Source organism: Photinus pyralis, unplaced genomic scaffold (assembly GCF_008802855.1).
Source record: "Photinus pyralis isolate 1611_PpyrPB1 unplaced genomic scaffold, Ppyr1.3 Ppyr1.4_LG4, whole genome shotgun sequence".
NCBI lineage: Eukaryota > Metazoa > Arthropoda > Insecta > Coleoptera > Lampyridae > Photinus > Photinus pyralis.
This window is the reverse complement of record NW_022170511.1, coordinates 7,712,112-7,735,531: the sequence shown is the minus strand read 5'-3', so window position 1 is coordinate 7,735,531 and position 23,420 is coordinate 7,712,112. Positions and strand designations below refer to the sequence as shown.

Below are 23,420 nucleotides of genomic sequence, written 5' to 3'. Positions count from 1 at the left end.
TTGGAAAAATCTCAGAAATCGGAACAATCTGAAAGCACCAAACAGGCTGTTAAATATGCAATGCTTTCCGAAGTTTTCAAAAAGTTATAACGAGGCCATAAAATCGCCAGAAAAGAAGAACTGGATGACCGCTATGAACGAAGAAATGGCATCATTGAAAGAAAATTGGACGTAGAAAGTTGTTGAACTGCCGGAAAAGCGAAAATCTATTTCCAATCGCTGGGTATATCGTGTGAAATACGATTCTAACGGGACTGTTTCTCGGTTTAAAGCGCGTTTAGTCGTCAGAGGATTCAATCGGCGAGAAATTTAGAATTAATTAGATTTAATTTACTATTTACTATGTACTTTATTTTTCTTAAGCAGTATATTGTTAGCATGTCATAGCTTATGAAGATTTTGCCCTGTTATTGGTCTTATGCTGCTCATCATTATTAAATTGCACCACTAGCAACAGTGCCAACGCTTCATGTGGACAACTGTACGTACATGTTGCAAGTGAAAATCAAGTTGAGAATATTTTAAGCAAGCAACTCCCAAGAATTCAATTTCAAGGTCTTCAAGAAAAATTGGGGATGTTATGCTGGCTGGAGAGGTCGAATTTTCCTTAGGGTACAAAATTAGGGGAGCTAATTTATCAAATGAGTTTTCTTGGTTTCACACCTGAAAGCAACATTTAGACGTCAATACATAGCAGTATTCCAAGAACAAGTTTTCATAAAGGAGCAATGGCTACATCAATGAAACAAGGTAGAAAAACTCGATCGAATAGGAAGGCACGACATCGTGTCCAACCAAGTAAAAAAACATTGTGTGGGATAAACTCAAATGACGATAGCAGATAGGGATTTGTGGAATAAGATTTACAAAGAGTAGGGTGTGGCCCAAAGACTATTCTTAGAACTGTTATGGTACCGTTTCAAAAAAAAACAAGGGAACAAAGAAATGCGAGGAACACAGAACCGTCGATGTTATTGTACTGTTGCTAAGATTTTGTTGCGGGTGTTGGATGAGGTTGAGGATAATGTTGAGCAGTGGGGGACAATCAATTTGAATTCCAAAGGGGTTTGGGAACCAGGGATGCAATCACAGTTTTCCTAGTTCGTAAGGTATTAAGGTAAATACAGGAGTAGTATAGAACAACCCTTCTACCACATGTTAAGGGATGTATTGGAGGGTTCGGTAGAGGGAAGAAGGCAATCGGCTGTGGGGATGCAGAGGCAATGGACAGGGAGTTTTGGAGGCGGGAACCTGTTACCTGGCAGATAACAAAAAAATTATTACTCCGAGATGGTAATTGAATTTATGCTTAAAAATGTATAAACACGAAACAGACATCAACCAGGAATTTAGACCACTAATATAATATAGTGGAAAACCATTGAATTACAAAAAAAACCAAACCTTCTAAAAAAGGTTTTCACTGTTATATGGAGATGATACTTGGACGCATTCAAGACCAATAAACAGCAAATTTCAAGTAACTATCAAGAAAAGCAAAAAACCAGAAGCGAGGTCAATTTTAGATATTCAATGGAAAAATATGGAGAAAGACCAAGACTAAAGGATACAGAAAGAGTAAAGAATGTCAAGGCCAGCGTAACTTGAAATGAGTCACAAGAAGTTTAAGGAAAAGATGTGCAAAGGAATCTACAAACCAAATTCAAGTGTAATAGACCGGTTGCATTAAAAGAACATACTTCTATAAAGTGATCCCTTTCAAAGAAGCGATGTATAGGTATTACACTGGACTGGTTCTGAAAACCTTCAAGCGACCACCTAGAAAAGCACCTATGAAAATAAATGTGAAAGAATGAAGACACTTTATTTAAATAAATTTATTAGATTTCTATCCACGGTGTTTAGAATGATGCTTTGTATTGTTTTTTAAAAACATTAACTAATACAAGACTTAATACAATATACATGAATTATGTACATATAATACAAATAAAAAATCACTAATAACCATATGTATATTTTATATATAATAAACAATATACTATTTAATACATAATTAAAGTCCGTAGCTAATATAGCTAGGGGAAATCTCCCATTAAGGCTTTATACAACAAATCCATTAAGATTTATAAATTAAACAAAATCAGTATAGAAAGGATAAATTAATTTTTTTAAAGAATGTGTGGTAACGAAGTTAAAAAAGATTGTACTAAGATTCTCATACATCACTATTCTTATATAAATTTTATACACAAGAGTCGTACAGTTTAAAACTGCTAACGAAGAGCATTGACTAAGCTGCTCTAAAAGAGAAGTACAATAATTAAAATTGAGTATTCACAACTGAAACTAGAATTAGCAACAACAGAGACAATTCAGATCTCTTAAGGCACATAATCACAATAATTTAAATAGTTTATCTAAAAATATATTTTACCATAAACGTTATTATTTAGCGAGTGTTTTGTTAACATTCATAAATCTACAAACAAAGAAAGCATGTTTGAGTACCTACGAACATTTTCATTAAATATAAAATTAAATAATTTAGTAACGTTACTTTAGAATTATTAAACCTCAACACCCAATACTCTGTCAACTACGTACTCATAAGGGCCTCGCTTTTCCGATAAGGACACTTTCTCACAACACGTCGCATCACTTTCACTACTTTTACACTGGGACTGTTCGTCCGTTACAATTACGCTAACATTGGAATGGCACTCTTCAGTGGGAAGAATGGGAACGATGGTGTTAACTTTTGTAAAGAAAGCCATTTTCTCTCTGAAAAACAAGGGGATATCAGTATACAGTAAGAACTACAAAGAGCTTACCTAAATGATATAACATCAGGCTTTCCACTTCCCGCTTTGCTTTTTCTTAGTCGATAAATTTCCCTAGAAATTTTTCTTAACATTTTCTCGACCTTTTTCTCCTCAGAAGTTCTTCCTTGCCTATAGGACTCTGCCTGTGACACAAACCGTTGGAACTGCTCATCCTCCAAGACCCAAGAGGCGAGCTCGACATCACCTTGGTCCTTGGCAATTTCTAAACGTTCTTTCAACTCCCTGAGCCTGTCTAACTCGGAGTTTAACGTGTACAGACGCGTATGTTGAGCTTGCAAGTCTAATTCTAAATCTAACGAAGTTCGCGCCGTCGGTGGCACATGGCTGTGAGACTTACTCTTAGATAAACTTAACATCGAACCGGACTGTCGACGAAACCTTAAAGATCGCCTTTCGACCGAATTCCTTTGGAATGGATTGCCTCCTCTCCTATACAAAGGCATTGCACTGTCGCTATCACTTCGATTTAATTTACATATGTAATGATTTTTCGACACCGCGGCACTCGGCGAGAATGTCTGTGATCGTTTAATAACCCCTCGCTCATCTAAGCAGGCGGTACCGTTAGCCGCCGCCAATTTCATTTGTTTCGCGTGCTCCGGGTAAAACGTACACTCGGTATTGGTTTGCTTATCGGTATACCTGTCGTCGTCGTTCTCGCAAGGATCGTAATTCTCCAAGACGACCTCCAACCTATCACCCTGTCTAAAATCGACCGTTATACCCTCTTCATCTTCATCCTCGTCGTCGTCCTCATCTTCAGAATCGTCGCTGTCGTACTCCTCGGAATTTCTCAGACAACTCACTAGCTGTTCGAAATTTAAGTTACTCAACGGATCTAAATGGTCGGTCTCTTGATTTCGCGTTAGCGTCGACGTTTGCGATGAAATTATCGTCGAATCATCCGAGCTTTCTTCCTTGACCGCGGGTTTTGACGCCGATAGCTCGGCTTGCACCACTTCTGATTTTGTGCCGTCTTCGTAGTCCATCAGGCGGAAGCTCAGGATGTTGTACCACTTTTGCGATATGCTTTGAGGGTTAAAATCTGCTAAACTTACTTGAGCGCAACCCTAAAACAAAAAACGATAGGGGTTAATACTTTTTGTTATGCCTTAGTATGGATCAGGCAAGGTCAGCTGAATGTCAAGAAATAACAAAATTGTAGAGGAAAAACAGTAGTAGAGGTTGTGCATCTTGTAGGTTAATTAGGAAGAGTATCTTACAAGGCACTGATCATTAGAAATCTGTGATCTAGTGAAGGTCCGGCGAGGCATGGAAAATCAAAATTCCTTAGCAATGCAGCTGGTGTTCTTTTCAAACAGCTATAAAGCAAATACTTCAGATCGTTTTCAGAATGGGAAAGACACCTAATCAAATGGTGAAAACTCTACCCTCCAAATCTAAATACGAAAGGGAAATCCGGATACGCATCTTCATCTTCCTCTCAAAATTCATAATTAAAAATGTGACACGTCGTGAAATTGGCAACATACCCTGGTCTAAGAATGCAATACGCTGGAGTATCGATGTTTTTTTTCCAACCTTGTGGTTTGCCAACTTTTTTTATGATGGCGCTTTCTTTATAATGATCTGATAAACTGGGAGAATTCTTGTTTTTGATCCATAGCTTATGTGTATTTAAAAAAATACTAATGAGCATATTGCGTCAAGTTAGTTAGCAATTCCTGCAACTAACCAAAACAAATCTATGGGGAATGAAATTACATTTTTAGGTTTTTTAGTAGGTCAATATTGGGTGCTTCTTTAAATACTGTTCCAGAAGAAGGTAAGGTGATTTTAATTGATTGAAGCCAACAAGCACATGCATCATAGAATTTTTAAAGAACCCTTTTAGAGCAAATGCAAAACAACAATCGTGTTGAGAAGATTACACTAAAGTCACTTTCCCACTTTTACCTTCAATATAGTTTTTGTTCTGCACTCATTGGTTTGACTCCACTCATTTACAAAATTGCTGATAATGGTATATGGAAAACTATCTTTATGGGATAGAAAATGTACGACTTTGAAATACCTTTGCTTAAATTTGATTGCTCCGAAGAAGTCCCAGATTCCCGCAGAGTGCGTTTGAAGAAGATAAATAAGGGATTTTGCGCAACAACAAAAAAATACCCCAACAAACTACAATAACAATTGAAACCGTACAGGTTTCAACAACAAAGCTATCATCAGCGAACAACTAAAAGAAAAAACAAGAGAGTGCTTGGCTCTTTTAGTCTTTTTCCAATGATCACAGCTTTACTATTAAAACGCGTGTGCTTTACTTATTATTGTGTTTTCTTGGTGATTCTTTACTTTTTGTTACTAAAACGGTTACAGTTCCAGTGTTTCTACTTTTTCTTGAGATATCTACAAATTTGGTAATACAGGTGATGAATTTTCCTACATGATGTTTACCTCTAAAGAATTCTCGTTCTCAAGTCAGAGTTTCTGTCAGATTCCCGTTTAAAAATTATGTACAATCCTCCAGTGAGGAGGTGAAAGCCTTCTGTTTAATTGTCAGTAGAGATCCTTCAAGAATGTGAAAGAGGAAAATAAAAAACTATTTTAAATTTCAAAATTTTGATTTCAAATTGAATCCGATGGAAATGTGAGCGATTTCAGCCAACCCTGCAAGCTTGCTTAAATGTAATACTTACAATACATCTTTCCTGTTGATCCTCAGTTACACTCCACACGTTGACTTGCAAAGTTTTTGTATATAACTTATTCAAGGGTACGCTCATATTGAAAATATCCCCAAACGTTGGCTTTGCTAAATCTCGAACAAGCTTTGTACTACAAAATGTGGGGACCGAAGGCGAAGACGGTAATAACGCCGCCTTGATGCACCTGCAAAATTCTGCAATAAATTCAATCCGACACCACCCAATTGTGACTTACACTTGCGAATTATCTGGAATGACAAGCGCGTTTAAATTTCGGGCTCGTTCAAAGCATATATTAAGCATATTCTCGTTAAAAACGTATCTTAATTTAATTTGTACTTGTGCCGTGTCAAATAGGTCCTCCGGCGCATAACCGGCTGCCTTTTTCCTGTTCGACGCTTCGAAAACGCCGGAATCGCCCGCGACCGACTCGTCGCTTACCGCTGCCGAGACGGACCTCGTATTCGTACCGGACGAGGACGTTCGCGACAGGGCGATCTCCTGGTGATTGCCGATGGGCGCTTCCGAAATTGGCGATAGTGGTAGATCTCCGACGCTTTCGTAGGAATGGCGAGACGGCCTTCCCAATCCAGATCCTTGTGACATATTGCTCATGTGGGCCTCGAGTAGGTCACTCAACGGTGACAGGTTAGGAACAGGTATTCTTTGTGTGTAATTTGATAAGTAGTCGCCGCTTCCGGTCTGGTTTAGGAATTTGAGTTCGGAGAGCTGCTGGCGTTCGTGTTCAATTTGTTTATAGGAAGGTGGGGGGAGTATCGAGAGGTTTTCGTACATTGGAGAAACAGGCGGGGAGACTGACGATAAGGAACTTCTAGGTGAAAGGGACGGCTGTGACCGACCAGGTGACGGTGTGTTTGTACCACAATCGTTCTCTTTCAGAAGCCTTTCCACCCTCCTGTGTAAATCTACCATATCTACTGGTTTGTCTGTACTTGCTGTGCTCACACACTGCGGACTGCCGTAGATATCTGTGAAACTTAACCCTGAACTTAAAGATCCTTTGCTACTCGTAGTTGACAAAGAACCAAGACTAGAACTGCTGCTGACAGACAAGGTGCTGGCAGAGAGAGTTTTTAATTGTGACTCTAATTGTGTCATCAATCTTAGAGAATCTCGTAATTGTTGTAGAAGTAACTGTTTCTCCTCGTGCAACCTAAGTCGATCGGCGATTGCACGATTTGATACTTCTAGCGCTTTGTTAAGGTCCTGCTCCAAACGTTGACACTCCATTTGAATGTCGAACATTTCCTCTTTCGAACGCGTCCTGGGCGTTATACTTCGCAATTCCCGCAATAACTGCTCTTTTTCTTGGAATAATAATAACCTATCCTTATCAGACTCGACTTGTCCAGGTTGCATTTTTTCCTCAAGGTCTGCTAACTTCCGTTGTATTGTCTGTACACTTTTCCGCGCTTCGTCATATTCTAGCCTCATTTTAGCCATTTCAGCTAACCGAGTACCAATAGGCACAATGTCATACGATAGATCTGTTTGTGATGCGGTACTTAATTTCTCTTGTGGAAGACTTAAAGTTGATACTTCAGGAGAGCTCTCACATAACTGCAACCTTGTAAGGTCATCTTTTAATTTCGCTAATGACTGCATTAACTCCACTTTTTCCTTTTCCCCGGATTCTAATGATTTTTGTATGTTGTGCAATTCAGTCATTATCGCTTGCGCTTCAGCTATATTGTAACATCCTCCTTGATGATTGCTTAATTTTTGCTCAACTCTAGGAAATAGAAAAAAATTAAACCAATCTGATCTCGTCTGTCAAGTAAGGGACTTACATTGCTAAAGTTTCTACCCCTCGTTGCGTACAGTTCATTTCATTTCTAATTTGTTCTAATTCGCGCTTTAGCCTTGACACCCTATTTTTTGCCATGGCAACATCGGATTTGAGCAGATCTGGATCGTATTTTGTACTTACACTACTAGTAGACGAACATACTGAAAAAATAAAAAGTGGCGTGCATTTCGGTTTCCAATTCTGGTAAGGGAACATTTTTGTAGGAAATTATTGAGTCACAAGCGCTCTTATCGTGTAAATGAAAGGAATTTAATCGGAAGATAACTACATATTAGATTAGAAAATAACATGTGAACTTGGTACGGGATGAAATCATCAGCAGAATACTTACAACTTGTTCTTGACGTATTAAGGGCGGCCAAGGCGTTGTTAAGGTGGTTGTATTCATCTTGCGCCAAAATTAGCCTCTGTGATTTTACATTGTATATATCTTTCTTAGCCTGTAACAAAGAGAGAAAATTGATTCGGTTGTTTCCCACAAGAATTTTGTTTAGAAGAAAACAAAACGCACAAATTCTTATATAGCATTGTAACCTTGGTACCTACATCTATATAAATTAAAAATGAGTGTTTGTATGTGGTGTCTCTTATGGCTGCCTAAACCGTTCAATCAATTGCGATGAAACTTTGGGAAATGATTGAACGTATTGTATGCCCGCGAAGGTTTGTGTATAAATAAATCGGTATGAACTTCGGTGGGTGTGAGAGGTGAGGCGCAGAAGCCGGCGAAATTGAGCGTTTGTTCCCAGAAAAAGGATACTAACAGAATTCGCAACTCGCGGTAATGTTATGCAAAAACTGCAACTCGCGCAGTGCAGTGATTAAGTTTATAGAATTGTAGTAACGTGTTTTAAAATGTATTTGTACTTGGTAACAAAATCACAACGGTCACATTTTAAATGTTAAGATGTTCTTCAAGACTGGATTTATGTTTTCTGACGAAAGCGCACTAAGCACATTTCAAATCCGTGGTGATCTTGTATGTTCATAAATGTGTTAGTCTCGTGTGTTAAAATGCCATTGCGTATATGCGTTGTTCTAGTTACAATCTAGGCAAATCTAGCAAGTACACCATGTTCCAGAGCTTACTACAAATCTATTGTCTGTAAGTCCATTAAGTAACAACAGGAATTTTCAATGTCCATAGTATGAATGTGGCAAAGGCTGAATTGACCTACAATGTTTATAGACTATGTAAAATGTTCACTGACAGCATTTGCATCTTATTTGTTGACTTCTTGTGAGTTATGGCGCAGGCATTTTGCCCAGTAAATAACAAAGACCTGAATATGATCAAGAATAGTACAGTAGAGGAGTAGAATAGGTGAACTTCGTCAAGGGTAAACAGTCGAGGTTATCATTTAAAAATAATAGGAACAGAGCTACGAATCTAAAAAGTGTTTTCCCGAGAAATTTTGGTGCAGTCGATTTTTGGTAAAAAAGGAAGGTTGTACACTGCCTTTTTTTTCGGGCCTCAAAAAAAATGGTCTCAGATCGACCCGGAAAAAAAATTTTCTTATAGAATGTGGCCTGTAGAATCCATAATTTCAAACAGTTCCAAGATTGGGGTACTAGTTCAAAAGTTACAGCCCTTTGAATTTTCTTTCGAAATTGGTTTCTAATATATAACCTTTGATTGAGAAGTCTGATCGAGAAAGTACGAATTGTTTTGGATTCTACGCACCAAAATTAATAAGAAAAAGTGTTTTCCCGAGAAATTTTGGTGCAGTCGATTTTTGGTAAAAAAGGAAGGTTGTACACTGCCTTTTTTTGAGGCGCGGAACAAAAATTGTCTCAGATCGAACCGGAAAAAAATTTTTCTTATAGAATGTGGCCTGTAGAATCCATAATTTCAAACAGTTCCAAGATTGGGCCACTAGTTCAAAACTTACAGCCCGAAGTTATGCATGGGGGTTTATACGGTTTTATGGAAGTTCCATCTATAAGGGGATCCAGATCCTTTTTAGCGCATTTCCACAAAAATAAAAAAAAATGCGCTATTGTGGCCACTTTGTCCGTCCGTCCGTCCGTCCGCTAAACTTTGCGACGCTACTAGTTTTTTATCTTAAGAGCTATTGTTCTACTTTTTTCGCTATTTGGTTCGTTATGGTGTCGAGTCTTGTACCAAGGAAGGAATTTTTTTCTGTACCGCTTACAAAAAAAGTTATTGTAAAAAAAACAAAAAACCGTTTTTTACATGTTCCATAATTTTACACTTTTGCCGTTTATTAACGGTCCTAGAGATCGTTTATAATTTTGCATTGCTATCTGTCGCCTGCCGGTTGGTCTCTCCGTCTGTTCCTTTGTCTGTCTATCCATCTATCTGTCCGTGTGAACGATAACTTTGTTTAGAAATGTTCGATCGCTTTTACATCTCCGTTAGTTATGAACTGAATTGCATGAAATTCAATATGGACATAGCTTTAGCCATATAATACGCAATGCCAAAAGTTGAATCGAATCGATTCAAAATTCACAGTGCCCTTTTCGCATCTCGACCATTTATAAACCGAATTGCAAACTTTTTTACTTATAAAAGTATTTGAATGAAATTTGATACATAGGCACTTTGAATAAAGGAAAATCAAACGCCAATTTCAAAATTTGGTTTTGCGCATGCGCAGTGCCAACTTTTTTATTTATGGAAGAATTTAAATGAAATGTGATACATAGGCACTTGGAATAGAGAATCATCGAGCGCCAGTCTCAAAATTTTCTTTTGCGCATGCGCAGTGCCAACTTTTTTATCTATGGCACCATTTAAGTGAAATTTGATACTTAGGCGCTTGGAACAAAGGAAAATCTAACATTAGTTTAAAAATTTAGGTTTGCGCATGCGCAGTTCCAACTTTCTTATTTAGAAAAGCATTGAAATGAAATTCTTCTCATAAACTGAAATTGAAGTAACACGTCAAAAATGGATTGCCCATGTGCAACGCTATCTTTCATATTTGTGGCCGGATTTTTACGATTTTAACAGAAGTTGCATCTTACAATTAATGAGAAATGAATGCAAGTGGAAATGCGCTTTATGTAAATCGTTTACGATTACTTTTTAACTTGTTGGCTCTTGAGGACGATTTAATCAGACTGATGGTGACACGTTCAAAGAGTTTAAGTCGTTAGAAGAAAATTAAAAAAGGGTCAAAATAACGGGGGAGCTTTGCAGTTGTGTCTGAGAAGTTTTTAGATTTAAATGGCATAGTTCATCAAAAGACTAATGTTGATATATTTTGCACCGCACATGTTCATTTTAGCACACAAGATTACCAAGAATTTAAAATGTGTGTGTGCGACGAACGATAAATCTAATTATAAAATACATTTATTAACATACAAAATCACCAAGGATTTAAAATGTGACCGGTGTGATTTGGTCACCAAGTATAAGTCCAATTTTAAAACACATTTGTTAATTACGAAACATTAATGTCAAATGCGCTTGGTATGAACACCGTAAACCCCTTTATTTTCTAAGGAAATACGACGTCACACGCCAGTGAAATGCCGGGAACGTCAACTCAGTGCGCATGATCGGCATTCTACTGTTGTCTATATCTCTGTCACCGTATGTTGGCACAGATTTAATGGCTGTAGGCTATTTCCATGGAATATACAAGGGTAGTCTTTTTTCACTTTCGCTATGGGCATCTCGTAAACCTTGCGTTCACTACACAAACCCGTAGCGATTTAACAAAATTATTATGCTTTGTGGGTTTCCAGTAAATCACACCGACTTTTTTATTTCTTATGGACGCCATATTGAATTTGTATGTTATACGATAGAGAACAAAAATTACAAAACTGGTGATACTAAACCCTTGTATTTCATTTGGGAATTAATCCTCAATTTATGCCTTAAAGCTTAAGATGTATATGGCAATAATTCCATGGCCATGTTGATTGTTACTATGCGAGACAATAAACGAATGAATTTGGTTTCAATCACAATCGACCATGGAATTATTGCCATAAGAAAGAACCACATGTAAACTACAGGGCAAAAATTCAAGATTGATTCCCAAATCAAATACTAAAGCGGGGTTCATACCGAGGCGATATACGATAGGCAATATATCGCAGGCGATACGTGATTCGCATGAACACATTCTTGAATTCAAAGGGGGGTGGGTTCGCCATCGCGCGATATCGACCGGTGTATATATCTCCGTAGCGATATATCGCCTCAGTATTGTTTAAATACTTTATTTAAACAATGGCCTCAGTATGAACTTATCGCTTCTGAATGTCATTTTTTCAATTTATCGAGTGACTAAAAAATTCAACGTGGCGTCCATAATATATATGATAGTTGATGTGATTTGCTCGAAACCCACAAGTCATAAAAATTATATTTTAGCACCATTAGAAAGCTGAGAAGCCACTAAGGGTTTGTTAAAATTATTTTTTGATATCTTTGAAAATAAGTGAACGTCAGGGCATTTGGAAAATTACATTTTTGGTTTTTTTGGCTTCGCTATTTGTAGGGCACCAAGAAATTTTGATTGGGAAAATGAATCCGCATACAATTCTGCATATTTTGGCCCATTTACATTCGTGGGTGGATTCTCCTTCCGATACTTTTGGGCTACCAAAAAATTTTTGCAAAATAAATCCAAGTTGGAAACGCGTCCTGAGAAAAATTCCCAAAAAATTGTACATTTTTCGATTTTGTACAAAAACGCTGAACCTCAGGATGACTTTGCCCCTTCATGAGAATCATTAAGATTATGCATGGATAAATCTTGTTACTGAGCGGGAATTTACCAGAAATAAAAACTAGGAGTAGTAGTTAGATTAAGAAACAAGTATATAATCAAGACTTAAAGCACGCGCAGCGAGTTTTTAAAGGCACGGCGCGTTTTTTTTCAAATATAAGTGCGTCGTTACGTCCATACAAAATCTCCACTGGTCCAAAAACAACGTAAAATCTCCACCAAGGATTTAAATTTAAAAAGATGTGGATGATGTATAGATCTGAACTGAACTAGAAAAAATAATTTGCTAACTATATTTTTACACCAACCACTTCTTTGTTAAGTAATTTTGAATGGTTAGATATTTTATTAAAATATTTTTCTAGGGGATCTCAAAACGATTAAAAAGGGTTAAATTAGAAAATAATCTAACGCTGATCTAACGCCATGCGTGCAATTTAAGTGTGCCTTTGATCCGTGAGAAGAAAATTGTATTTTTTTGTTAAACTACGAGTATGCGTATTTCCAAAATATTGAGAAGTTTCTAAATTTAATTAGAGCAACAAAACAGAGATCGAAGGTCGCTGGAGTCCAAAATTTCAGGATAATACTTTGTGGAATTGTTTTATGTAGATCTACTGTGACCCAAATACCTCAAATTTACTTTACAAAACAAAAGCATTCAAACTATAATACATAATAATCGATAGCAAAGAGGAGATAGCTACTGAAAAAAATTTAGGTTCGCAAGTACTCACAATTTTCGTTGGAAAAATGGTCGAATGGTAAACATAAGAAGCTGGTAGCGTCAAAAATGTTGGTATTTGATGAGTCGGTAGCGAATACTGCGCCGGCAGAGTATTTTGTTGAAACAATGCAAGATGTCGGTTATGAAAAAACTCATTCGGAACACGCACATAATACGAGGGCCACATCTTACGCACAAGAAGGGTCGAATAACACTGTACCAAAGCGACCTTGGGTCGTCCTTCGCACCCTGCGGTCCGGGCCACTTTAATTTCCGTGTACATTCCAGGGGTCACGCGAACCTCTTAGGTTAAACCGCCTTAAGCACGCATTGTTCCAACGGATTCCTCGAAGAGAGCCTCACCGCATCCTACCTTTTTAATTAATGAAATTCTACCTACCTAAGGGGAATGGGGGTTGCCGAATTTCCTCTCCCAGAGCAGGAAAAAAGTAAGCCATTTAAGGCGCTTTAAAATAAAATATTAGAATAATTTCAGGCATTCGCCTCGGGGCGAACGTCAACGTAAAAAAAACTTGATCTTAATAACTACTTTATTGTCGGAATGCACATCTACGCCTCTGGAATAGAAAATCTGGTCGTCTTGAATAATCATCATCATCATTATCATCAAAGGAAAGAATGCGTTTTCGGAGACGGTCGGTTACAACCGGTGTAACCCAGAAGGAATGTTGCGGCTACTCTGCGTAACACAGGTAGCTACACCTTTAAAAGTTATTATCCTTCTAATGCACGAATCCCCCCATTGTTTTTTTTTTGGACACGACTGATGAACTGGTAGGTAGTGTCTTTTTTTATTTTTTTTTTTAAACATCTGAAATTAACTCGTTTTTAATAAAGTAAAAAGTTTAGAAAGTTTTTTATTCAAATTGCGGCAAATTAAAATTTTTCTTTAGAAACTAATTATTAAAATACAAACTTGTAGGTAGTTAATCAACTATATTATATTATAGAAAAAAAATACCATTAATTTTTGAAGATCAAAAAAATTCTCAATTTATAAGGAAGGCGTTTTATAAAACTTAATTAAAATTTGCGAAACGTCGTCAACATTTTGACAAGGAGACATCTCATTAGACATAGAAAAGATATTTGAGCATTAAATTGTAAATCATCAAACAAAAAATAGTGCAAAGGTCACCGCTGACGCAATTAAAAAATCCAACGATTTTCGAGCGAAAATGTAAATAAAAACGATGGACGTCATGTTAGCAGCTAAATATAAGTCCAGTTGTTTTAAACTAGTGTTACAATGCACTGAATTAAGTATGAAATTGTTGCACAAAATTTGCTTATTCTTTTCCCTGCTCTACTAATGAGGTTATATAGCGTGTTCCCGAGTGTCATGCAATGTGGTTTTCATTGTAAACAAATTTGCGGTAACTATTTTACATTTTACAGACCGAAAATATTCACTAAAAATGTAGTAAACGCACTGTAACGATGCAGCTAATTTGAATCCTGGCTAAGTGCCTTCATTTCTAGGAAGAATTTCGGGTACTTTCCTGCAAACGATATTGAGGCGTAATTTTAAATACGCCACCAGTATTGTTTAAAAAAGGCTAAATTTACCAATATCCAGTTGCTACCTATTTTTTACTTGCAGTAAACGTCAACCAGAACTTTCCTTACTCACAATTCATAAGTGAATTTCGAATCCCATAAAAAAATCGAATAACCCATTACTTACATACACTTCCATTGCTCGCCTCCTTTGGGCTTAATCGTATCGACCCACCTTGTATGGAGAAGTAAACCTATAGTTTTCATTATTTATGCACCAAAGGAGTACCTATATCCGTTTTTAGCGCATTTTTGCAAAAATTTTTTTTTGTAAAAAGTAGCTTTTAATCTCACTTTGGCTGGCTGGCTGGCTGGCTGGTCGGCTGGCTGGCTGGCAGTAAATGCGCGCCCGTAGAAAAACGCTTGTAAAAAGACAAGGAGTGTACATGTAACTATCGGGGCCGTGTAATTAAGAACGTTAGGGATGGGGTTACAAGATTTGGAATCGACGACATCTGGACGCCATCCCCGAGCGTATTATACTAACCTGGAGATTTTTCAGTTTTTATCTATCTTCTTCTACAGTTTTTCTCCGATTGTTTTCAAATTGGTGTCGTCGGGAAGATCTTGTCAACGCGCACAACTCCTGCGTGGCGGAATTTTGTTTTTTTTTCCTAGGGGCGAAATAAACCCCCTTTTGCGCGGCGCGCTTCGAGGGGTAGTCGACTTTGGGCGCCCAAAAGTTTCTTACAGCGCGAATCGCGGTCTCTCTTTCTCGTGTCACTAATAGAAGGTCGAGCTATGTGAAGTACCCAAAAGTTGAATACGATTTTATGCCGGGATTTTAGCGAAATCTACCAAAATGTGAATTACGAATGAACGGGACGTCGGAACTGTGTATCGACAAAGGGAATGTGATAACCCCCGACGAGATCTTACTGATGGTGGAGTCGAAACTTCAAATCCGAATTGTTGCGGGTGATCAGAAGTGGGTGTCGACAAAGGGAATATGGTAACCCCCGACGAGATCTTACTGATGGTGGAGTCAAAACTTCAAACGCGAATTGCGAGTGCACGGTAAGTGAGAAAATGGTACCGACAAAGTGAACGTGGAAGCTTTCGGCAAGATCTTATTGATGGTGGAGTCAATATTGGCTAATAAAACACTGATCTGCCACACAAAAATGCGCTGAAGTCCCTTCGATCTCACACGAGGACTTTGATCATTTTTTTACAACTGTTCTTTTCTCTCAATTTGTTTTTGATTAAAATAATGCACTACCTACTCCATTTCATTTCAAAAAATGCTCGTAAAGTGATAGATAGGCTGGAGAGGTCGTGCTTTTTCGAAAACGACAAGGGTTGCGTCGTAAAAAATTCAATATTCCAAGGGTGGAATATATCCGCCAAATAATATCTTGGAAAATGTTTGCACTACTTTGCTCTGGCCAGGCTTGGTTTTCTGCAAGAAATAATCTTTCGAATTTAATATGCTGTGGCCGTGTTTCCATTCACTTTCTCAACAACCTATAAAAAAGAAAGCAGTAATTTAGGAAGCACGACCTTACAGGACGCATTTTCGGAGTGTTCAAATTGGGAATCAGAAATGGATCGGAATCAGAGTCTGACGGCTACCCCCTCGCTGGGTTTTTGCGGATATTGGATTATATTTAATCTGATTATTTAATTATTCTTTGCCAGTAACCAACAGACCCGTGCAAGCACTCGTGGCATCAAAAACCGTTTGTTAACCCTGCTCGACACAATTTTCGGCAATTACATAAACTCTCGTGTCATAAGGTACTGATGAAAATGTTTGGGAAATATTTCGGAAATAGAAGGTTTTGAAAACGTTAAGACGAGAGATTTCCAACATACCTCGGAAAATGATAATGTGTGTGATTTAGCCCTCGGTCACTTTTATTGTTTAAACCAAGAATGTTTGTTGAGTATATAAATGAGGCTGCACTACACCGAATTTGAGGGGGAGGTGTCGTCCATATGATATGCTTCCATTAGTCTCCTCTTTTGCATGTAATTTCTTTAGTTAATTTGCAAATTTTACTTACTTGATTATATGAACTACATCGTTAGTACTACTCAAATTACTCCTATTGTGTGTTATGATTATTCAAATAGTTTTCAATGTCATTTTCCCGCTTCACTTCATTTGCCAGGATGACCTGAGCACGAAACAATTTTAAAGCAACGATCATGAATGCGAAATAACGATGTTTTTACAACACGTGGAATTTCTCTTATGCAGAAAGTCATGCTCGTGCGATATCATGTTTTACGCGTGCTATAGCAATATTAATTACTCATAGAACATTTTTGATTTGTAAAATACGGCATTTGTTTTCGAGGTGTAAGCCACATCAGTAAGTGGCATTACGCAATCTGAGGCTTAATCGAGTTTCTGGCGTGACTTGTAATGAGGACAATCAATTAATGATACACAGCAGTTTTGGACAAGCCGATCTGTTTTAATCATTGTATTATAATTTGGAACGATTCAATTTCAACTGAGAAATTGGACGAGTTAATAGCATTTTATTCGAGCTGCATGACCTATTTGGATTAACGAGTGAGCAATTCATACTTTATCGTACGATACCTACATAACTGATGAACCAGACTAGATAGTCGCGTGGAATGCGCCCTTTTGCGCAATTTCTGACGCAAATCAAGATTACAGCTTGTTAACGTAACATTAAATAACAAATATTTATTATTTCAAGTAAATCTAACCACAGCGGAATGCGGCTGTCAGAACCTCCCGACGAATATAAATTACACACACACACACATTCGAAAACCAGTTTATGAAATTTTTTGATAAGTAGATATAATACGCGCATTAGAAAGTTAACTTACCTCTAATAAATCTTGTGCAGTTTGTAAATATTCCCTAAGCATAGCCTCCTGTTCGGTCCGCCACTCTTGCCTCGGATCTTCTAATTGCGTCGATTCTGAAACCAAAATTCTTCGTAAATGTTTGCTTATGCAGTAATTGCGGTTTACGTAATAATTGACCGTCGTAAATTTCGCGAATAATTATGGCATTTTAGTGGTTTCCGGTATGTTAAAGTGAAAATGGGAGTTCCTTTTCATTTTCAGTATGTCAACGATGATGGAACACGCTCTGGATTCAGTTTTTTTCCATAAACTTACAATATTCTAAACGTACTCGGAATCACGTTAATTTTTTGTTCTCCCTCACTGATCTTTTACTCCTAACCCTAAAATGAGGGACCGTAAAAACAAGGAAGACCATCTTATGTTTCGATGTGCACTTTGTAGTTCCTATGTCCGCGATAAGGGGACACTATGGGAAGAGATACAAGCTGGGCTAAATGGGAGAAAAATTGAGCAATTACCTAAAGGTCTAAGAAAATAGCGTTTAGCAAAATCCCTTGTTATTTGAAATATTTAGAAAAAATCTTTCGATTTTACGAACAATTTTTTTCTGGCATTAATTTCACCTAGAGCAAAACCAATTCGACATTTCTCCGCAGCAACTTTTAATGCTATTTATGGTGGAGCTGTTAATGTTTTAATTCCACGTTTCGTCTGCGGAATCATCATTAACTTCATTATTTTATACACGTCCCTGATAACCCGAAATCATATTATTAAAGCCCTTTTTATTCCTAATTTAATGATGTATCATTTAATTGCGGTAGCTCGTTTTCTGGATTTAATTAAGAAAATTCCTATTGTAGAAGGGTTTCAGTCATGTGAAGCTTTTCTTCATTAGAAAACATAATAGATAAAATTATTCCAGTCCATAATGGTCGAAATGCAAAAAAGTTACTGAATGTTGAATCGATTAGACCTAACTTTTGGAATTGCGTATTATATAGGCTATATAGCTATGCCAGTATTCAATTTCATGCAATTCAGAGATGTCAAAAGGGTCTTCCTTATTTTTTGACCTACATTGCCAATTCACGAACTCCGATCCACAAATTTTATAAAGAATCCACCTAGAAAATTTCATCGTAATCGGTCCATTCGTTATTGAGATATCGTGCTAACGGACGGACGGACGGACAGACACCGCAAAATTATAAACTCGCTAGGAGCTCGTTAATAAAAAGAGTCATATGCTGCACTTTTAATTATTTTCGTTGCAAAGGCTTGCAAGTTTCCACATTCCAAGGTATCGTGATCTCAAGGGTTCATGATCACTTGATCTTGTATTACGAGGTCATCGGAACTCGTGTATTAATTCTCGACGGTGTCATAAAGGGCGAATCAAATATTATGTAAAACAACATTTTTTTTTAAATTTCAAATATTTCGGTCACCACATTTCAGTACAATACTAATTTTCAATTTTCCTAAAGAAAATTAAAATCTGTGGTTGAACACCGCTGGGAAAATTGGAGTACAAACATTCTAAGATGGAATGCTATAGCTCTAATGGTAGTTGTCCTGCCTCCGACTGCTGTCTAGTTACATGTAATCAGAACAGGTCAATTCGCCTGTAGCGGTAAAAAAAAACTACAAAAAATATTCTGTCTTGACGTATATAATTTACATGGTTTTTTTTCTGAACCAAAAGCGTAATACGTACTTTTTTAAATAAAGAAATAACTGAATATAATTATTACTCAGTTCAGTTAATTAAGGATACGTTAATGCATATGACTGACTAGTAATGACATAATTAAGTAAACTGTAGTGGGACATTTTTTTGCCTCGTAAAATGTGATCCAAAGTATTTAAAATCAATTAGCGCGTAACGATCGAGTTTCAGTCTAATCAGGCTAGCGGCATTTTTGATCTTCCCCCTCGACGAAAGGAAGTGCACGACGAATTTGCATCATTGTTGCGAATTGGGGTTATTAATAACAAAACTGCTGCAGACGTTTCCGGTCGTACGGGAAGTTTGCTGGAGATTTGTTAGTTTGACACACTTTTCCCAATTTGCATGGAAAATTTGAATATCCACATCTTTAGGTTCTTTTTTGCGTTCACAAAATAGGCGCTTTCGTTGACCTTTTGACGATTTTGACTGGTAATTATTTTCTAAAATAAATCGGAATTGGGAAGGGTGACGGGAAATTCTTCCGCCAAAAAAATAAAAGAAATGGGAAAAAATGTATTTCCGCAAAAGTAATGAAAGTTACGCAGGCCCATAAGCGAAGTTGAAGATCAGGCGGAAGAGACAAAAATTTGCATCGTAATTTAATACATCAAGTGCCACACCTATCGCCCGGGTCAATTATGCCACAAAAAATGGCATTAATTGCAAAAGATTCTATTTCTTGTCAATGTTTAAGGGGTAAACAAAACCAAATTTGCAAAATCCTTTCACGGTGCATCTAAAAATAAAAATGGTTATTGCCGATTTTATAAAGAAAAAAAGTTACAAGGCTCATTTGAAACTAAAATTACGCGGGACACTAGAAAAGTACTTGACACACCTCGGCATAAAACAAAAGACATACGATGTTGATACTTGATACTTTGGGATATGCCTGGCGTAGCCGCCTGATTATTTTATTTTTCAAAGTACTCGTAGTCTCCCCTAACATCGATGTACTTAAGCCATTTGTCTTTTAACTAACAAATAACGGTGGAAAAAAAATTACTGCCTTATCTGCTAAAAAAGTCGTCAACAGCAACTTGTAAGCAATCAACCGAGTCAAAACGGCAGCTCCGAAAAAGTTAAAAATCAGATGGCGCCAAATCCGAACTGTAGACAGGAGGGTCGCATTATTGCAGAATTGGCTTGATTTTGGGAAGTCATATGCACAGTTGCACTGTCGTGCAGCAGAAATATTTTCTGATTGGTTTGAGAGGGTCGTTTGTGAAGATTTTGTAAAGTGTCTCAATTTGAATGGCGCTTGTGTTGATAAATAGCCCAAGAGTGTAGGCCCCGAATGTATATAATAATTAATAATAAATTTTCTTTACCTACAAGTTTAAAATTTTTTATTTCAAAACGTCTGCTACTTTCTGGACAACCCTCGTAACTTCATGAAGTAATTGATGAAGAAATTGTTGATGTTAAACTAGCTTAAGAAAGTTGACATTGCGCAGTATGCGCATGAGCACATCAAACGTAAAGATTTTTCTTGGTTGAGGGGGCAGAGCTACCAAATGCAAAATGAAACGACGGACGGATAGTGTCCATATACCGCCTTCCAAGTTGGAAAATGCGCTAAAAAGAACATATTCTCAAACTGCTAAAAACCAAAATGGCGTCCATAAGAAAAAACAAAATTGCCACGTGTTTCGTCGTCATAAATTATTAATGCCATATTCGAATTCTCCAAAAACAAAAATTGTCTGAATAATGTTTTGGTTAGAAATGTCTTGTATACTTCCTACTATTAACTAATCATGAAAAAAATTCAATTTTCGTTTTTTTGCGGTATTTTTAAAACTATTGAAGATATTTTAAATTTCTTTTCAGATTACAATTCAGTAAGAAAATTCGCAACTTTGCTCTCATTTAACCAACTTTCTATCTCTTAAGATAAGCCAGATCCCAATAGTGGCATTCGAAGACCGGACACGCTGCAGATATGGTCTCCGCCACAAATGCATAGTAAGACAAAAAATTAAAATTCATTTAAAAGAATGTTGGTCTCCTAAAGCTAATATAAGGTTTTGTTATGGTTCCGTAAATAGGATGAAGCAGAACTGGTTACCAGAAAATGACAATTTTAGAAACTTTAAAATGTTACAGGGTGCAAACTCTCTCAACTGAACTTTACTAATTATTATTTTGACTGTAGGTACTTTATGGTCTCGCCCCTCGTGCAAAACTGCTATTATTTCGCGATAACAATAAAAATTACAAACAAAAATAATGTATTCAAGAGAGTCCGAAGAAAAATCTTCCTACTATCACGCGATCAATAAACGCCAGATGTTTAAGAGTAATGACGTCTCAATTACGGACCATATAAAAGTAATAACTTTAAACTATTTTTAAATTATCACTTTTACAGTGGCGATTAAGAGAATTATTTCGAAACCGTAAGGACCGGAGACACGGGAGCGCTTTAACTCTTTAAACACAATTGAAAGTTGAACGAACCTCTTCGCCAGACGACGACGCGGGATGAAAAAAGAGAAAAAAATTCAAAATACTTACGACCCATGTGATTTATGAAGTAGGGCCCTATTTGTCCATCATATGCTTCTTCCCATCCGATGGGTAGTTCGTTGCCGACGCAATCGGCGAATGTCTGTGGTTTCGTAAATCTGAAAAAGCAATTAAAGATCTCAAAACTGGTTTCGTAACAAGAGTATGCTTTTAAAGCCATTTAATCCAAAAAGTTGATAACACTTTGTTATTAACAGTTATAAGACTAAAGTGGATATTTATCGGTAATTATCTATAATGATCTATCTATCGACTAGGTACTTGGGCTTGAGCTAGATAATCATTTCCTTCATTCCTATAATTTTTCAATAAGTAGACTAATTCGCGAATACAGTTACAGTCTAAATCAAAAAGCTAATTGCAAAATTATTATTTGCATTTGCATTGACGGGAGCGGAGAAGAAATTGAATTTAAATAACCACGAATAGAATTGTGCGCCTTTTTCGGATGTTGTTAACCTCTTGTCATTTTATTTATAGAATGTAACGGAACTTTTTTCGAATGTTTTCAGTTTATGCGAATCAATAAAGTGGTCGAGTAAAAACGTAACCATTTATTTAAAAAAAACTCGTTTTCGAACAAATATAAACGGGAGAGAGAGCGAGAGGGCCGAACTGTGTCGTGTCCGTCGCCGACGTAGAGCGCGCAATGGAGGTTCCAGGCACTTAAACTCTCCTGTGCTAAAATTAAATTCCATAAAGCGGTGATAAGGCGGTATCGTAAAGATAAATTGTGGTATGTGACCTGCAAGGACGTATGATGTGCACAAATATAATTATCTTGTTTATAATTGTGTATATTACGAGAGGGAACGCAAGCAAGATATCACTCCACCTTTGGAATGATTGCAGGAGATAATTTCACATTTTTCTATTAACTGGCAGATATTCGTATCTAAACCTAAACATCGGCAATTTAAAAAAACAAATAAATAAGTAACAGGAGTCACCAAGTAAAAAATTCCATGCATCCCCAAGTTATCCCATGGTCTAGCAATAGATCCATCAGTGAAAAAAAATCTTAAATGCACGGAATGTACAGACTCTGACAAAGGTAATGATCGCCGAATATGTAAATACTGCAACATATGCAACCAACATTTGAATCTATTGTGCAACTTGGAAATGCGAACCAACAAATTAAGGTATCTTCTCCGTAAAGAAACCGACGGAACCCGTTGTGTTGTGATAGGCATGTTGGTTGCTTACGCTGCAAAGTAACTATTAGGCAATCATTACTTTTGTCAACGACCGTACAAAGAGCATACTTCTAAACCGTAGCGTTCATTTTCGTTTTGAATGTAAGCCATCGCTATCAACCACTCTTGCCAGACTGACATTTGCAGCACGGTACGACGATTCTCCCGATTGTTATTACAGAGCAACGTCATGTCTGACAGAAACAGCTTCTGCGCTAAAAAAAGTGACCACAATTTTTAAGCTAAAAAACCGAAGGTAATATCTAAATCAATTAAAGTTGTTACTACTAACAACAAACATAAATGTTCATATAATTAGAGTACGAACATCCCCAAATTGAACTTGCCTGCTGCATTACCTTCATTTCAGAAAAACGGCTAAATAAAAAAAAAAATTTTTTAATGAATTTTATTGGCGTTATTTAAGGGATGATAAGTGGAAATTTAATAACGCAATGTTATGCAGAAGATTACATTTCTCGTTCAACGGCTTTTATATACCCTACAAACAGTTAAGTTATTGCGAAAAAACCGAGTCATTTTGGACAATGCGCTGGGGTTATTTTATTTTCAAAAATGTCAAAAAATAATTTTAACAGAACCCTAGTGATTTTTTCCTTAGCTTTCTGGTGGTGCTAAAATGAGTATCGAATTAATCACATCAATTTTCTGATTTCTGATGGACGCCATATTGGATTTTTACGTCAACCGTAAATTGAATGTCAATCATCCACCGATCCGGCGTTTTTGGTCGATACAGATATCGGCCGATATTGCTATGCCTGAAGGCCGATACCGTTAAAATATCGGCATATCGGC

The 23,420-nt window shown here is 37.0% G+C and overlaps 1 protein-coding gene across 2 annotated transcripts in view; it reads right to left on the bottom strand.

Annotated features, from left to right (window-relative positions):
• Positions 1 to 1,842: 1,842 nt before the first annotated feature.
• The window catches only part of LOC116169261 (protein kibra), a 40,521-nt gene continuing 18,943 nt past the window's right edge, over positions 1,843 to 23,420 (bottom strand). Inside the window, exons 2-9 of one of the 2 annotated variants that reach the window (XM_031485303.1) lie at positions 21,391 to 21,500; positions 17,151 to 17,245; positions 7,639 to 7,747; positions 7,288 to 7,447; positions 5,712 to 7,229; positions 5,468 to 5,660; positions 2,796 to 3,877; positions 1,843 to 2,745 (exon numbers count right to left, since the gene is read on the bottom strand). In XM_031485303.1, the coding sequence (XP_031341163.1) occupies positions 2,532 to 2,745; positions 2,796 to 3,877; positions 5,468 to 5,660; positions 5,712 to 7,229; positions 7,288 to 7,447; positions 7,639 to 7,747; positions 17,151 to 17,245; positions 21,391 to 21,500 (3,481 nt within the window). In that variant the 3' untranslated portion in view covers positions 1,843 to 2,531. Of the gene's footprint in view, positions 2,746 to 2,795; positions 3,878 to 5,467; positions 5,661 to 5,711; positions 7,230 to 7,287; positions 7,448 to 7,638; positions 7,748 to 12,762; positions 12,955 to 17,150; positions 17,246 to 21,390; positions 21,501 to 23,420 lie in introns of those variants that run through there. The other variant, XM_031485304.1, reaches the window with a different exon arrangement.